Source organism: Solenopsis invicta, chromosome 3 (assembly GCF_016802725.1).
Source record: "Solenopsis invicta isolate M01_SB chromosome 3, UNIL_Sinv_3.0, whole genome shotgun sequence".
Taxonomy (NCBI): domain Eukaryota; kingdom Metazoa; phylum Arthropoda; class Insecta; order Hymenoptera; family Formicidae; genus Solenopsis; species Solenopsis invicta.
This window is the reverse complement of record NC_052666.1, coordinates 24644713-24662605: the sequence shown is the minus strand read 5'-3', so window position 1 is coordinate 24662605 and position 17893 is coordinate 24644713. Positions and strand designations below refer to the sequence as shown.

The 17893-nt window shown below is 37.5% G+C and overlaps 3 protein-coding genes across 4 annotated transcripts in view; 2 read left to right on the top strand and 1 right to left on the bottom strand.

Annotated features, from left to right (window-relative positions):
• The window catches only part of LOC105197255 (sushi, von Willebrand factor type A, EGF and pentraxin domain-containing protein 1), a 49867-nt gene extending 41552 nt beyond the window's left edge, over positions 1-8315 (top strand). Inside the window, exons 27-37 of one of the 2 annotated variants that reach the window (XM_026136846.2) lie at positions 70-611; positions 719-931; positions 1005-1160; positions 1582-1705; positions 2449-2511; positions 3901-4091; positions 4453-5090; positions 5460-5809; positions 5987-6189; positions 6852-6968; positions 7293-8315. In XM_026136846.2, the coding sequence (XP_025992631.2) occupies positions 70-611; positions 719-931; positions 1005-1160; positions 1582-1705; positions 2449-2511; positions 3901-4091; positions 4453-5090; positions 5460-5809; positions 5987-6189; positions 6852-6968; positions 7293-7324 (2629 nt within the window). In that variant the 3' untranslated portion in view covers positions 7325-8315. The remainder of the gene's footprint in view (positions 1-69; positions 612-718; positions 932-1004; positions 1161-1581; positions 1706-2448; positions 2512-3900; positions 4092-4452; positions 5091-5459; positions 5810-5986; positions 6190-6851; positions 6969-7292) is intronic. The other variant, XM_039447645.1, reaches the window with a different exon arrangement.
• Positions 8316-8520: 205 nt separating this feature from the next.
• LOC105197207 lies at positions 8521-10132 on the bottom strand. The gene is made up of 4 exons (XM_011163479.3): positions 9796-10132; positions 9648-9705; positions 9250-9312; positions 8521-9172 (listed from the first exon to the last, which is right to left on the bottom strand). Exons 1-4 carry the CDS (start codon positions 9868-9870, stop codon positions 8901-8903), a joined length of 468 nt encoding a protein of 155 aa, XP_011161781.1. The 5' UTR covers positions 9871-10132; the 3' UTR covers positions 8521-8900.
• A 2147-nt stretch (positions 10133-12279) lies between these two features.
• Positions 12280-16834, top strand: LOC105197254. The gene is made up of 5 exons (XM_026136865.2): positions 12280-12521; positions 14006-14080; positions 14192-14501; positions 14607-15049; positions 15136-16834. Exons 3-5 carry the CDS (start codon positions 14276-14278, stop codon positions 15706-15708), a joined length of 1242 nt encoding a protein of 413 aa, XP_025992650.1. The 5' UTR covers positions 12280-12521; positions 14006-14080; positions 14192-14275; the 3' UTR covers positions 15709-16834.
• The last annotated feature ends 1059 nt before the right edge of the window (positions 16835-17893 follow it).

Genomic DNA, 17893 nt, shown 5'->3' with positions numbered 1-17893 from the left:
GTTTCTCCGATAATTCTTTTTTATAATATTTAAAAATGAATATTCATTGATAATTAAACCGTTTTGCAGCGCATGGACAGTATTAGGAAAACCGCAGAGCGACACTACGAAAGGTTACACGGAGTCTGGCTTCCAAGGCCATCTGACCAAGGTGCAAGTCTGGGGTCGTGCGTTGCACGTAACGAACGAGATTCAGAAGCAAGTTCGCGATTGCCGCACGGAACCGGTTCTTTATCAAGGCTTGGTGTTGACGTGGGCAGGATACGACGAGACCGTAGGTGGTGTCGAGAGAGTCGTGCCGTCGCACTGCGGGCAGCGAGTATGTCCACTCGGTTACGGCGGCAACAAATGCCAGCAACTCGAGGCCGACAAGATTCCACCCAGAGTGGAGCACTGCCCGGGCGATCTTTGGGTAATTGCGAAGAACGGATCATCGATCGTCACCTGGGACGAACCACTTTTCAGTGACAATGTCGGCGTCGTTAGGATCCAGGAGAAGAATGGACACCGATCTGGACAAACTCTGTTATGGGGCACCTACGATATCAGCTATGTGGCTTACGATCAGGCCGGAAACTCCGCTAGCTGTAGCTTTAAAGTTTACGTATTGTGTAAGTAAAGTCATCTCTTCAGTCAATATTTGTCCAATATACGCTAAAATAGTTTTTTTCGTTGCGTGCGCGTAAATTTTCTAAATTTATGTGAATTCTTATTGCAGTCAACTTTTGCCCACTATTGGACGATCCTATTGGTGGTACGCAACAATGCAAAGATTGGGGCTCGGGCGGCCAGTTCAAGGTCTGCGAGATTAGCTGCAACGCCGGACTTCGATTCTCACAAGAGGTCCCTAAATTCTACACGTGCGGTGCAGAAGGCTTCTGGAGACCCACCAGTAATCCTAGTCTACCTTTGGTGTATCCAGCTTGTACGAGTAAGCATTTGATTCGTTTTTTTTCACAGTGCTTTTATTTTCTGGATAAATTAACATATATATTCTGTTTTAGGCGCTGCGTCAGCTCAAAGGGTTTTCAGAATTAAAATGAATTTCCCCACATCGGTGCTTTGCAATGAGGCCGGCCAAGGTGTACTCAAACAAAAGGTTCGAAATGCCGTGAACTCTTTGAACAGAGACTGGAATTTCTGTTCGTATTCTTACGAAGGTAATACGAAATTTACAAATGGATTATCATCTATGACAGAATAATCAAACACAAGTTTTTTCGCCCATTTTGTGACCCTCAAAATTTAAATTGAATTCTATGCCAAACGACACTGTAATATAATAGGACATTAATTTACTAACAATGGGATTTTAACTAAAATTAGTCAAAATAATTCTTTGACTATCGTATTAAAAATTTGACCTCTCCACTTTATTTGTTTAATTTAAAAAAAAAATAAAACTATGACCAAAATGTTATTTTTCACTGAATTTCTTGAAAATGGAAGTATTATATTTTATTTGTTTTAATTAAGAAATTATATTTTCAAAAAAGGCATATACTTAAAATACGTATACTTTTTACATGTAATTTTCTACATTAATTTAATTTTTTACACTTTCACTTATTCTTTTTTTAGGCACTCGCGAATGCAAGAATCTTGATATTGACGTAAATTGCGATCACCGCATACGTACAACGAGAGAAACGAACGAGGAAGACGGTGGAACGTACGTCGTTTCTGCTGCTGTGCCCGCGGAACCGTAAGTGTACACAAATTTATGATTTTCCAATTATCAAACGTTTTAGAAAATGTTGAAACATTTGCACATGCAAATTACAATTTTTCCCTGGTATGAAAATTTTAATAAAAATTTCTACAAACTTTGTTTTCTATAAATGTTTGATAAAATTTCAATGAATATGCAACAAAATTTTAATTATACATATTTCTTTGAAAAGATAATTTTCTGCATTTAACAAAAAATAGATAACATTTTAATGACGATTCAATGAAATTTTAATAAAAATTTATTAACATTAATTAATAAGAAAGTAAGGAAATTATACTGAAAATTTTAATCTGTAACGAAAAATCATAGATACTTTATTAACAAATCAATAACATATCATTCAAATTTTAATAATTTATTATTGTCGTTTTATTACAAGTTTGTTGAGCTTTTTATAAAATTTTGTTGAAATTTTGATAAAATCACTGATCAAAATGTTTCAAAATAAATATAAAATGTTATCAAAATTTTATTAAAATTTTTCCACCAGGATTAAACACCACGTTCACTCAATCATCGCAATAAATGTGTGTTCCTCTTATTTAAAATAATTTATAGTACGTGTAAATCATAGCTTGCTTTTGTATCTCGATCATACCGATCGCTTAATTATTCGATACTGCAGTCAGTGTTTATTTCATTGTCCGCGTCACGCGTTTCGCTTACAGTATACCTTCGTACTGAGTATTTTTGTTACTTGTGTTGCATCATAGAACGAGAAAGGGTCGCCAAGGCAGTGACACCTACGAGGTGGAGATCTCGTTCCCAGCGATAAAGTAAGGATAGCTCGATTCATGCCAGCGAGACTCAATTCATTTACATTGTCTTGCCCGCCATTTGTTATCATCTCTAATACGTTACCCTTCATACAGTTTATCATAATTTCCCGCGTTAATCACGTTTCAGTGTTCCTTCGTCTCCTGCGATAATAGCGCATAACTCTTAGATTGGTAATAAGCATCGAAAATTCATCGGACAAATCATACTAACGACTAATCCTACAGCTAGCAAAGTGTCAGGGATCAAGCCTAATAGCTGTACGAAAGTAAAAGCTGCACGTTCTTACTAACTGATCACGACCGATCACCATACATACAGGTGGGACGTCATCGTAGCGAGCTGCATCAGGTGTTCACATATTTTCCAACAATGATAACAATGTAACAAAATCAAAATGTGTAACCAAGCTGTGAAGTCGCTTAACATATTTTAATTTTGTTCAAAAGAAATTTATCTATTATTTTGTTAGAAGATGATGTTGACTTACAGAATCAAAAACTCAAGCATATGCAATTACAGGCGTCACAGAAATTATTTGATTAGATTGTCAAAAATAATATATAAATCATGGAAAGAATTTTTTCTTAGAATTTACTCTCAAAATTATAATAGTTATGGGACAATATGGTATTTTGAAAAATTTTAAGCGGTTTTCTCTAATTTATTAATATCTATTAAAATGTGAAATATATTTTAAATAGATTTTAATAAAATTTACAAATTATTAAAATTAAAATTATATATCAAATCTTTTGTACAAATATGAGTAAAAATCGCTGTTACCTGCAAAATTGATTCAGCTTTTATAAAAACTAAATTCTTGATTAGTATATTTAAATTTTATTCGCTACACTAAAAGTATGTATTGTTATATAATCTTTTTTAATTTTTAGAAAAAAATAACAAATAAATTAAACTAAAATCAAATGTTAATTTTGGAAAGGGACATCAGTAGTATTATAAAATTCTTTGAAATCCCATGTTGTTTCACAACTATCATGGTTTTGTAGATAAATTCTAGAAAAAAGTCTCTCTAATTCGATTTATGTATTTATTTTGCTATTTCAAATTCTGTGACATGCATTCACGTAAGTGATTCAACAGCCTCGGTTTACAATTCCAATTTTGATAACGTACATGATCAACAACGACAACGAATGAATATAGAAATTTGCGTATATTATTTAAAATTGCTAAGGGTATGAGTGCGGTTTTAACCTGCGGTACACGAGTCCACTGATGAGGATCCTGGACAAGGCTGCCTTAACTATACTCTCCTCGAGATAACGGCTGTACATATTTGCGCAAAACCCTTCCATGCCTGTTGCTACCACGAACATTTCATCGATTTACAAAAAACGATAACTCACGCTTATATTTCGCAGTGATCCGATTCTGAATGCTAATTCGAACGAGCGTTCTACTGTACAAACGTTGCTTGAAAAACTGATCTTGGAAGAGGACCAATTCGACGTTCACGACATTCTACCTAATACAGTGCCAGATCCCGCATCTCTTGTCTTGGAATCCGATTACGCCTGTCCTATTGGTCAAGTTGTTATGGCACCGGATTGTGGTAAGACATTGTGTTTTATAAATTATCAAGAAAAATCATTTCTTCGAAATAATCAAATCTCTGTCCGTGAAATAAAAGAATATCTCTGTTGAATTTTAGAAAATGTACAGGATAGTCCTTAATTATTCTAAAAGATTTTAAAAGATGTCCTCCAACTTTGACACAGTCTTTGAAACTAAACGATTTTAAACATAACATATCAAATATTTGTCTCGAACCAATATGAAGAATCACTCCTTAAAATCATTTAATATACTTACAGACTATTTGTATTTCATAAATATTGTAATGTGCTTTTTGCAATAATAAAATATATTGATAAAAGCACTTGAGATCAAAGCTCACTATCAATTACTCGCAGTACCATGTGCGGTGGGCACTTTCTATGACGAAGAGACGAAGCAATGCGTGTCCTGTCCCGTGGGCACTTACCAGAGCGAGTCCGGAAAATTAAAGTGCAATTCCTGCCCAATAATCGCCGGCCGTCCCAGCGTGACCGAGGGTCCTGGAGCGCGTAGCGCGGCGGACTGCAAAGAGCGTTGTCCTGCCGGCAAGTACTACGACGACGTACTCGGTCTCTGCCGTAACTGCGGCCATGGATTCTACCAACCGAATGAGGGAAGCTTCTCCTGCCAGCTGTGCGGCCTCGGAAAGACCACGAGAACGGGTGAAGCGGTCTCGCGGGAAGAATGTCGAGACGAGTGCGGGTCCGGACAGCAGTTGGCCGTCGAAGGAAAATGCGAGTCTTGCCCGCGCGGCACGTATCGAACCCAAGGGGTGCAGGCAGCCTGTCAGTCCTGTCCACTCGGCAGAACCACCCCGAACATGGGATCAGCGCAGGTTGAGGATTGCTCGCTCCCTGTCTGTGAACCCGGAACATTCCTCAACGGTACTCTTAACGAGTGCGTGGAGTGTAAGAAAGGAAGTTATCAATCGGAGCCGCAGCAAACCTTCTGCATCCCATGCCCGCCGAACACCAGTACCAAAGGATCTGCTGCTGTAAGTTTTTCTTCTCTAAAATATCAATAAATAAATTTCCTTACACGCACTGAGAAAAAAAGTTGTTAACTCGGTAAAATTTTCAACTTGATTAAATTGTTTTTGATCCAAGTATTTATATATTTAATTTAATTATATGAAATATTTAAACATTAGTTCAAATTATAAATTTGTAAATACTTGAATTGAATAAATTTAATCAAATTAATAAATTTACTTAAGTTAACATTTTTCCTTCAGTGTAGAGAACTTGAGTTCAAGTATTTGTATGTTTAAATGCTTATTCGGTATAAAGTTTAAGATAAAATTATTTATCGATAAATAAAAAATTAAAATAATATGCCGAATAATGTCTACATATGTTAACAGACAAGCAAGTCAGACTGCACGAATCCTTGCGAGACCAGCGGCGAAGAAATGCATTGCGACGCAAACGCGTACTGTCTGCTTATACCTGAGACGAGCGACTTTAAATGCGAGTGTAAACCTGGATACAACGGCACCGGAACCGTGTGCACGGACGTGTGTCTGGGCTATTGCGACAACGAGGGTGTCTGCCTGAAGGATTCGCGCGGACAACCCTCGTGCAGATGCAGCGGCAGCTTCACAGGCAAACATTGTACAGAGAAGTCCGAATTCTTCTACATCACGGGCGGCATAGCGGGAGGTGTTATTCTGATAATTATTGTCGTGCTACTCGTCTGGATGATTTGCGTCAGGTTCGTAAAAAAATTCGATTAATCTATACACGTGATAACGATAGTATCTGCGATATCAAGAGATAATCCTCTTTTATTCGTGTATTATAAGAAATTTTTTAATAATATTATTCAGATATAAATCGTATTATATATATTATCATTTTATCAGTAATGAGATATCTTTCTTTTTCACAGAGCCTCTAGAAAAAAGGAGCCGAAGAAGATGCTTACTCCGGCAACCGACCAAAACGGTTCCCAAGTAAATTTCTATTATGGTGCGCCAACGCCGTACGCCGAGTCGATAGCGCCGTCACATCACAGCACGTACGCTCATTATTACGACGACGAGGAGGATGGCTGGGAAATGCCCAATTTCTATAACGAAACTTATATGAAAGGTAAGCATTGTGTGAAATATTCCAAGCACGAAATCAAGACTACAATTCAAGTTTCAACGACATAATATTGTTGCAAATTATTTATTCTCACAATATTGATATCTATTGTGCCCTGATAAAAATTGTTCTTTAGAATTCTTTAGAATTTTTCTCTCTGTACAATTTTATAACTTTTAAAAGAATTTTTCAGATTTTTTATTTTACAAAACACTTTTCTCACAAGTGCTGAAATAAATCTATATCTTTTTTATGTAAACTCTGAAATATTCTAAGATTTTTAAAAATATTTTCTTTTCTAATTTCCAAACAAAACAAAAAAAGAAAGAAGTTTTAGATATTTTTCTTAAATTTTCGTAAATTTAAAATATAACATTTTTCAGAAGTGATGAAAAACTCTACATCTTTTCTATATAAGTTTTAAAATATTATAAAATTTTTTATTTTATAATTTCAAAAGAAAACATAAAATTGAAAGAAGTTTAAGATATCTTTCAGAAATGTTCATAAATTAAAAATATTAAAAATTCTTAAAAATATAATACAGTGAAACATTAAGTTTTTTCACTAGGATAGAAATAACAAAAAAATACATGTGAATATTTTACATATAATTTAAATTGCAATATTAAGAGTGCTCATCAAGTTTTTTTTTTCTTTTACAGAGAGCCTGCACAACGGTGGCAAGATGAACAGTCTTGCCCGATCGAACGCCAGTATTTACGGCACGAAAGACGATCTTTATGACAGACTGAAGCGTCACGCGTATACCGGTAAAAAAGGTACAATCCCGCAACTACCCTCGTAATCATACTACTAATCAACGTGCCGGCTCATCAAATGTGCGGCCGCCGTCCGAAAATTACTGCCAACAGGATCGGATGCGACACGCCTCGCGCACAACCGGCTACTTATTTATTAATTAATTTAAGCCTGTGTATGCTCCCTTCGTCCTTTTACAGTCATTAGACATGTAACAAATTTCCGCTCTACTTGTTTATATATCTATATAAATAACGATGGATTGGAAACATCAACGCGCTATCTCAGAAACGTTTCCGAGCGTGCGGCGCAGCAAATAACATTACGAAATATCCATTTTGCAGATAAGAGCGACAGCGACAGCGAAGGCCAGTGACCGGGTAGAACAATGACTTTCACGCCAACGTAGAATACGAAAAAGCGGGAGATATCAGTGTAATCAGACGGGACGACGACGATATCTCATCCTTCGAGCGACGTCGTCGTCGTTGCTCCTCGACCGATCGACGGATCTTGTTATTTATTACATTACCATTCAATACAGCGTCGCACGCGAGATCCGCGATCGTTCTGATCGCGCGACCGGATGTGGGACAGAAACAGAGAGAAAGAGAGAGAGAGAGAGAGAGAGAGAGAGAGAGAGAGTGAGAAAGAGAAATGCCCGGACGGAATCGCGAGATCTCGCGTCGCGTCGACGCAAGAGATGCGCTTCGATCGACAGCTGGCGAGTGACGCAAGAGTCCTGGAACGACGATCGGCAGACCGATGATGCACCGATCGTCGCTTCGGCACGCGTCCAGCAAATTCGAGACGCGCCGGAGGGCCGTGAAAGAAAAAAGAAATTGGAGAACCCGTCCGTTCGTCCTTCGAAGTGAAATTCGATGCGTGTTCAATGATTAAAGAGACTTTTATGCGCGAGGTTGTATTTTTTGTAATTTAATAGAACGTTAAGGACCAGTCCGACACCACCCGATATCATCATCCCTCTCCCTCTCCCTCCGTCCCCAATCCCCTCTTTTTTTTATTAACTCATACGATCGACGGTGCGTACATGAGAGAAACAGTGTGCTTGTATGTTAATATAACTATACGTACGTGGATTTATATTTTGTTACACGGAAGGTATACGCATCACGTTGTAATATAATAGTGTGCGGGCGCGCGACGAGCGCAACGGGGAAGTTTGATGAGATTTTGAGTTCGATTTTAGCGACTGTGGAAAAGAAGAAGTTGAGAAGGGAGAAGGGAAGTCTCGCCAAGAAGATCGGTTCATTCGTGATGACCAAAAACCATTGGAAGCATTATATTCATATTCTTTAATGCGATGATAATCTCTCTGTAAAAAAAAAAAAAAAAAAAAAAAAAAACGGGAATGTGTAGAGTCGCCGAGTGTGACAAACGATGACCTCTGTGCCTGCGCGGCGAGCGTGCACCAAACGATGCCTACCACCTGTTTTCCATTTATGTTGTAAAAACTTTAACAAATAGTTGTTTTTTATTAATAAAATGTATTTCAGTAAAAAGATGGATATTTTATTTCCTTATTTATATTTTTATCTTATATTTTATTTATATTGTTTACATTATTTATTAATGCTTTATGCTTTATTTAATGTTTTGTGCTCATATTTTAAACACACAGACAGAATTTTTTCTTAAATTTACTTTCAAAATCAAATAATAATTGTAAGATTGTACATAATATTACGAAAAATTTTATTATAATTTTAATAAAATTTAATCAAAAACTACTTAAGTATCATAAAATTGTTTAGTTAAATTTTATTAAAATTATAGTAAAAAATTTTTATAATACAATAGTTTTCAAATTATATTAGAAAATAATTAAATTTTACTAAAATTATAATAAAATTCTTTGAAATACCATGTTGTCCCATGATTTTGAAGGAATTCTCAAAAAAATTCCATGTAATATATGTAAGATAATATTTTCAACATTTCGTCAAATCTTTTGCTTGAATATTCTTTTTATTCGTCTTTATCAGTATTACTCTGTGCATGTTCCGTTTAAAATCAAGATGACTCCTGGCTTCATTATTCAGTCGAGACATGTCGTGTGACACGATTTTATTTGCCATTGCTGGGTCGATAGCAATAACTGCATTGTTGTCTGTAAAATCGATATCGTCACCATCGGTCGCGTCACTTCCTTTACGAATACTGTCAGATTCAATTACACTTGACCTTTCGCATTCTTCGTGTTCTGTTAAACGAAAGTAGAACAGCACGGAATATATTTAAATAGAATGGAATAAGAAATGAGGAAAATTCCTTGTTTACTTTTATGCTGCAGAATATTAAGAGCACGAGCAACATCTACGTTGTTCCGGTTTTGCTTTAACACTGTTAATAATAAAATTTGTATTTTAAAAAAAAGATGGGTAGTCATTACTTTATCGTTACTTTTCGTTGCTTTTATCTTTTATAATAATAATTTGGTAATGACGTTGCAATTTTTATAACTGTAATGATAACGCTATCATTGATAACGTTATCATTGTAAATTGTAATGCCATTATCCAATCATTGTTATGAAAAAATAAAAGTAACGAAAAGTAACGGGAAAAGTCGACTTCCCATCTCTGCATTTAATATGTGATTTATATTTTCTATAATTCAAAAATTTTTTTAAATTAAATAATAGTTTATAAAAATTGTTATAATTGATTAATCCTTACATCGATCTCCAACGTCACGAGCCTTCTCGTAATCTTTTGTCATTAAAGCAATTATGAACTAAAACAGGCAAAGCTTGGTTACTATTTATTAATATTCGGTAAAACTAAATTTTAAGCTTTTATAATAAATTCAATAAATTATTAATACTTCAATGCGATCTTCATAATTTCCACCGTGTTCTTGATTCATCATTGCTGTCAAGCGCGTTTTCTGCTTTTGCATTTCATCGATAACCACTTTTAGTCAGAGATAAGAATTTCGCAGAATCGAGCTTATCATAAACAGATTATAAAACTTGAAAAAATATTAACACTCAATAACTCTCTCTTCAAACCTTCGGATCTGCATTCTTACTCGTTTGAACAACAACTTCCGCATTTTATAAAAGTAATGTATTAAAAAGCAATTTTATTTCATACTGAATGTAATTTCAAATGCGAGAATGTGCCTGTATTAATCAAAGAAACAATTGACGCACGTTCATATGTTGCATATATATTTGTTAATGATAATTTTAAAAAAAGTGTTGAAATTAAATTTTGGAAATTTTTTTCTCAATCTCGTGATTATATATATATATATATAATTATTATATATATATATATATATATATATATATATATAATTACATTTTAATATTTAATATCAAATGTTATCACTCTTTAATATTAAATATTAATATTATAAAATAAGATCCAACAACTCACTAAAACACCTCATAAGCTACCTGATGTCATATAGGAAATCCCACTTCACAACTGGGAGATTGTAGTAGTTTGCAAGACGCTATGATAATTACATATGTGGGCGAAAAAGGAGAGGTCGTTGATATACGGAATGCGTCACTGCCGAGACCCTTCAATTTATTCAAGTTTCCTTATATGAATTCATGGAAGAAATAGTCTTCAGAAAGCGTACATCGCGTAATCATAAATTATCCCCGAAGTCTTTTTGTAATGAAACAAAACAAATCTCTATCTTATTTTAAATAAAATTTGTTAGCTCATAGAGGAAAGTTACCAGTTACCAGTACTGATATACCTACCATTTTCGAATAATATTTTTTAAACAAAAGTTAAAAATAAAACTTTAAAAACACAAACTAGAAACTACTTTCTATCAAATAGTATAATTTTTATAGTGCTGTTTCGCATTTAATAAGTAATGTTTTCGCAATATAATTCAAGAAAAGTGTCTAAAAAATTGGACCTTAAAATTGACAACCGCACTAAGAGAAAAAAATTCCTAAATTTTGCAAAAAAAAATCGTGCAAATTTTATTTTCGCTTTTCAAAAATATATTTTTAGTATATTTTATATAGAAAGAATCTATAAATTTATGAACTATGAATTTTTATTTCTTTAATTGCATAAGATCATGTTTTTATCTGTATTAAATTAGTATTAATGCAACGTTTAGTTTACAAGAAACACAAGTGTTGTTTTAGGAAGTTCGAGTTTCCTCTATAATAAATTCGGTTTACAAAATGATAAATACGTCAGATAAAAATAAATGCAAAAGGAAAAAAGCATAGTAATTTTCTGCCATTTGAAACAATCGCAAAATATTGTTTGCTATTCTACCTTTAATCATCACAATCTTTTAAGGAAGAACGTTACATATAGCGATAAGCAATATCTAACTACTGTACTTGGTTTGAATTTGCACTTACAACTCCATCTAGCCACCAAGTGGAAGTGCCTATCGCAACTCGGCTGCACCGAGAAACGATAACGGAACAAACTGCTCTGAAACAGCAATTTTGCAACTGCGCTGTCATGTTCACAAAAGTTTTAATGTAAACTAGCTACAATACTTTACATTTCTTTTTAATATGACATTCTTTAAAAATTAACAAAATAATGTAACAAAATACGAGTATTATGTTATAGGGCAGGAAATACTGGAGAGTGAACAAAATTTAATTAAAAGGTCCTATTGATTCATTCGCTTTCACTAAAGTGACTCGCACTGCTGGTTTTCACACTCGTCACGAGGCAAATACTCTTATAGTCGGCCACCACGCTTTCTCTTGCCGAAAAAGAAACTCGGAACTCGTGGTTCACGAGCTATGCTTCAATTGCATACGTACATACACAATTACCCATAATCTACGGATTATTTTTTCCACGAGTCACCTAGATACAAAACCGATAAAAGAAATCATTAAAATATGTTATGTTACAAGTTATAAATAACAATGATGTCACGGGTTAAAATCTTTTCGGTCTTTTCGTGCGAGCCAGGCGAGGCTCGAAGAACCGCTTGAGGAACATGCTCGCTGCAACCGGTAAACGACCGGTAAACGACCGGCAAAGTGCAGCGTTAAGAAAAAAAAGGAAAGGAGGAAAACGGCGACGGCGGCGGTCCAGAGAGCGAGCAGCCGCGACGCGTTGGAAGCAAACGTGCGGGAATAATAAATTATCGACTCCCGGCGAGATTATCGCCTCGAATTCCGCACATGACGTGTTCCGGGCGGCGCGGCGCAGCGCGCCGCGGCGACACCGCGGTCCGCGCCGATTCGCTGGCGGTGAGCTCAGCGCAGCTTTGATTCGCCACGGATGACGATATTCCAAACGGTATACGCGCCTCACGTCTCCCAACATCGGCCCGTGACGTGGTTTAACCCCGGCACCGCCGCCTCTACGACCGCATTTCACGGACGACGATCGAAGCGGCTACACGATACAGAGTGTACACAGCGAGCGCACGCACGTCCACCTGATTCTGACACATTGAGCCGCGCGAGGGACAAACGAGTGAAAACAAAGTTGCACAGTGCGGACATCGACCTGCGGACTTTCTTGATTCTTTTCTACTAGCTCCATCCAGTCCAAGTGGAAGGTACACCGATACCGATCGTCTCAGGGAGGGTGAGTAAGTTGTTCATCAACCAACGTCGCGCGGATTTTTCACCGTGTAAAGACTCGCGCTCGTTACGTAACGATTGACGAGACGATAGACTTAGATGTACAAACGTCGTCGCGACGAGTCGAATCATAGACGGAGATCGTCGGCTCCGCGGTTGAAAGGTGCTGCGTAGTCGCGAGGGATCGATTGAAGCGCGCGACGCGTGTTGACGTCGTTGTCGTCGTCGTCGTCGTCGTCGTCGTCGGTGGCGCGACTATATATTTTGGGGTTGTACGGATATAGTTCTTTCGAGAGTGTTCCCGGCCGCAGACAGACGATTTGCGATTTTGCGTCGTACAACGCGTGGGACGCACAGAGAGAAGGGGAGGGCACAGGGTCACACGATCAGGTGCGCGAATTACGATGCCGCATCGCGCGCCGCGACGCGACGTCCGCAGCACCGCGACGGACGGTCTGATGCAACCCGCGCCCGCGATCTGATGAGAATCGTAGTCACATGCGCCCAAACGGTACACATACACACACATACACATAACGCCAGTTACATAACCAGTCGGCCTCGTCTGACCAGACTGTAGCTTTTCCTGCAGTGCACCGCCTCATCCGCTGCTGTGATAAGCCTCGAAAAAAAAACAACGTGCGTAAGCCGAAATTTCGCAAAAGGGAGGAGAACGAGATAAAGACTCTGTACATACATCTTGGCCGATAGAGAAGCGAGCGAATTGAGGAGAAATTTTCAAGGCCTTTTTGTAGTCGGTGACGATAACACGTCGGAAATAACAAGCTGTTTGTCTTTGATACGGCCGTGTAACGTGCAATTGCTAAAGAGAGTATAGAGAGATAAGATAAGTTGCATATAGGAAGTGTCGCGTGACGTTTTGGAGCGATTCGGAGGTGACTAAGCAAAGTCGCGCGCGAAATATATCGTAAATTATGATTCGGCGCCGTATCCTGCTGAATGACAACTGGCTTCGAATTCACTGAACTGATACCCTCTTTTTCTATCTCCCGCGAGAGAAAGAATATAAATTTTATCAAACGTTCTACATACGCGACAGGTATAATCTTATAATCCGTAAGATATGGATCAGTCTCTCGCGATATATAATAACGACATTATCGTGATAAATTACTATTTCGCTTATTGCTCAGCAACGTGAAGATAAAAGTGGACATCGATTGATATTGTTTATCAGATTACATGTCATCAAACATTTATAATTTTGAATTCTTGGAATTGTTACCGATACGGTGCCTATATAGATAGCAACTATTTACTAAATTAATTATCTGCATTGAAGAATGTTATTGCTACAGTAAAAAGCTAGCAAGTATCTACATTTAATAAATTTTAATGCAACATTAGATACGATTATTTAGTATTATTATTTCTTTTTTTTCTTACTCTTTTTATTCTTTTTAATTTTTTTTTTTTTTTAATTATTACTAATTGGATCGTATTAAATTAGGTTCAACCTCATTTCAGGTTTCCAAAATCCCTCCCATCTACGAACGTCCAACAACCAGCAACATTTCAGTTGAGGAAGGAGGTGTTCTTAACGTAAGTACTGTCCGATCTCGAGAGAAGATAGCGAAACACGCCACGTTCTTGGACCCGGACCCAGATCTGGTAGACGATCGAATATTGATGGTGGCAATGCAAACATTTCAGGTACCAAAATCATGCAACCGTCAGCAGCTTCCGTTATCTGTTACTCGTGGCGTGAGATCGCGGCCACTGGGAGATGCCACCTCGATGAAGGTGGAGACAGTTCCTCTGCTAAGCCCGACGATGGAGTCCGATCTTCTAAAGGAACCCTGGGTATTCCCGCGCACAAAAGTAAACTATACGAAAGAAGAGGACGTCGCGGCACTCTCCGCATGGGAAGAACACTTTCAGGATCTGAGCAGTTGGTGCATGGACCCGTTCCAGGGTCAATGCGATTTTCATATAGGTGAATCGACTACGTTTAAACTATCAGGTATCTACGTTTATTCTATACTACGTACACATTTTATAAAATTTTGTCGATTTCTTAGCAAGGCTAAGCGGCACAGAGTATTTCTATGGGTCCGTCTTGTTCTAGGTACGAAATACGAGGGTAACGGCGTTTTAATTGCAGAAGAGGAAGGATTGTTAAAAGATTTGACGAATACGACTGATGATGAGAAGTTGGATTTGAAAATGGATACCGTTAAGACGACTAAAGAGTCAAGTGACAATCGTCACTTGCTGCTATCTCCATCGGAACTCGCTAACGAATACAAATTAGGATATAATAATGATAAGAAGAATACATCCAGCTCGTGGTTAATGTCACTCGAATCTACAGCTTCTAAGAGCACCTCCTCGAGCAAACAGCATGACGCAGATGTTAGTGTGTCATTGGTATCCAACGATCACGATTTTGATTATGCCAGCCCGACGTCGATCGACAACGCCATAAATCAGCGCGAAACATGGGACGAGCTACGCACGATCGAGACAACTGGATCAGACACTTTCGACTTACTATCGTATCTTTGGGAAGTACGTTGATAGATTTATCGAAAGTATTTAGTCATGCGATTGTTGAGAATTTCTCTACGATTTATCCTTTAAAATTGATTTTACAGGATGAAATGCGCGCAGTGGAAGGCAGTGTGTCTACAGATTCCTCGACGATATTGAAAGTTAGACCAATCGCAACGACATCGTCGTCGACACTACCGTTTACCTCCACAAAAATAAAGACGGAGGAGATTAATGAACTAACGCCACCTTTGACGCGTAGAAGAATGGAGACCCGCGCGTCGTCGACGATAACTTCGTCCACGACAAAGTCTCCCGTAACGTCGTCTCGTAGATCCGAGAGGACGAGAATAGTGGCGACTAGAAGCAAAGAAAGGGAAAGAGTTACCGTCACCAATACAAAGGCAAAGGATAAAAATGGAAGGAAGAAATATTACGAGAGCGATTCCGATGATGACATCGCCCTCGTCCAATATCGAGAATGCCGTGAAAAGAACAACGAAGCATCGCGAAGATCGCGGATGAACAAGAAAGCGAAGGAATCTGAAATGTCCGTGAGAGCGACCGAGCTGGAGAGAGACAACAAGATACTGAAGATGAAGGTCGAGGAATTGGAGAAGCTGGTGACGTCGATGCGCAATGCGTTATTACGATCTGCTTTAAAGAAGGAATTTTAAGTATGCGTTATTTAATATCTAGACGTTCTCACGACCAGTCGCGCATAATCTAATAAACCATATTTGTTGCATCTTTCCGTTATGTCATGCATGCGTCCATTATTACGCGATGTCTTTTAGCACGAAGAGAGTTATGTGAACTTTAACGTTGAACTTATTTGCCTTAATTGTCTTAATGTGGGATTAAAAGCGTTCTCAAAGGCTTATTATTATCGTTACTTTCATGTTGTTTTATTCGAGAGACGTGTTTTTATTGATCTCGTCTCGCAAGTATTCTATATCGTTACGCAATTTTATTGCCCCGATTAAACGCGGATTAGCGATAGACTAATTGTACGCTGCTGCAATGCGTGTTAAAAATGTTTAAAAAAAAAAAAATGCGAAGTTGAACTTGCTGTATATCGGTACGCTGAAATATTATATATTAAAAGTTTATTTTGTTATAACGAGAGGGAAGGAGAGATTAGAAACACCGAAATTAGAATATATTTTGCGTAATAAATACATACACACAATCATACATGCACACATACACACGGAACGAATTACCTCTTAGAATTTACCCTAAAAATCACGGTAGTCGTGATGCAACATGAACTTCGAAGAATTTCATTGTACTTTCGGTAAAATTTAAACAAATTATTTTATACTATAAAATAATTTGGACAGATTTTATTGAAATTTCTTAAATTTTATTAAAATTATAGTAAAATCCTTTGAAAAATCACGTTGTATGAGTACCATGATTTTGAGAGGGTAAATGCTAAGGGAAATTCTCACCGTGCATATACACATATATATATCCTATAAGTTACTTTGTGTATAAGACATACGACACGAACGAGCAGATGACACACACTATTTTAAATGATAGTACCGTTATCGAGATTTTTATCGAGATAATAAAATCACACGATTATATATTTTCTTCAGCCTTGTATTGTACCTGATACGAAAAAGAACAAAAAAAAGAGCATGCATGTAGAATTCTATCGCAGAGAAAAGTGTGTATAATTGGTAATGCACAATTTTCTACTACTTGGTGTGGATTCAACGATATTGCGAGTTGTAAACGACTACATTGTAAAATCCAAATCCAATAAAAATCTTTATTTTGAAAAATCAACCCAGGATTCTCGCGCGTCACTCCGCGTGCATGTTGCAAATAGCAGTGGGTTAAAAATAACAACGTAAGGCGCGTCCTTCGTGACTCGGTGTACTTTTCTTCCCTTTTTTTTATTTTGCACGCAATGTCTATTGATGAGGGCGATACTAGCAGCCCCTTGCCGATTCGCGTTAAAAACTACGGCACGCGAGAAATTTTCGTAGATCGCTCACATTATTAAGATATGTACGATAACTAGGAACATGTATATGTCGATACATAGACAAAATACCGCGACGGAATGTCGCTAGATAATTGTAAAATCGATAGTGTCGATGTAGGCGAGGCAGTAGTGCAAACGTAGGACTGCCGGCTGAATATTGTATCCCACCGTGCAGGCAACAATGTGCGCCGTAACTTTATTCAGCACCTAAACGGGGGTCCGGATAATTTCTGTCGTGCCGCGCGACTTGCTTTCCCGATGGGGACGACGGCGGGCAAAGGCGGGTAAAGGCGGCAAGACCTCTTTCTGCTAATTGAATATCCGGCGTCGCTAGACACGGGACCCGCGTGCCCTCCGCGCAAAATTGCGTGTCGCGATACGCGTCGCGAATTGGCATAATTAACAGCAGAAGCAACGGATGATATCACACCTGTGAACCAGCTGACTCTCTCGCTGCATATTCTCATCTTTCGTTCCCATTGCATATTGGCCGCGTTAAATAGGATAATGACTGTGCGGTTTTCATCCTTTGTTTACAATAAACAGAAGCGTATTACATTGGATAAACTTGAACCTGTATACGCACGTTTTGACACGATCTGCGCCAAGTACGTACATAAATAGAAATCTATAAAAAAGTTTTCAACAAAGTAACGCAGAGTATAGTTAGCGTACTATATAGTCTTGTATTATAGACTAAACTTGATCTTTTTTGCCTTTATGAACCTAAATAGCACAGATAATCGTTTATCGATTATGAACTCTAAAAAAGACACCTTTATAAATGCTTTATAATTTACTATAATCAAAATAAACTAGAAAAGCTTCTTAAATGTCTATTAAATATCAAATCGTTG

Coding starts and splice junctions, on each gene's coding strand:
- LOC105197207 (XM_011163479.3), bottom strand. CDS start 9,870: ATGCAAAAGCAGAAAACGCGCTTGACAGCAATGATGAATCAAGAACAC. Junction 9,706..9,795: donor ATTATGAAGATCGCATTGAA/GTATTAATAATT, acceptor TGCCTGTTTTAG/TTCATAATTGCTTTAATGAC. Junction 9,313..9,647: donor TCGTGACGTTGGAGATCGAT/GTAAGGATTAAT, acceptor TATTATTAACAG/TGTTAAAGCAAAACCGGAAC.
- LOC105197254 (XM_026136865.2), top strand. CDS start 14,276: ATGAAGGTGGAGACAGTTCCTCTGCTAAGCCCGACGATGGAGTCCGAT. Junction 14,502..14,606: donor GACTACGTTTAAACTATCAG/GTATCTACGTTT, acceptor GTCTTGTTCTAG/GTACGAAATACGAGGGTAAC. Junction 15,050..15,135: donor TACTATCGTATCTTTGGGAA/GTACGTTGATAG, acceptor TTGATTTTACAG/GATGAAATGCGCGCAGTGGA.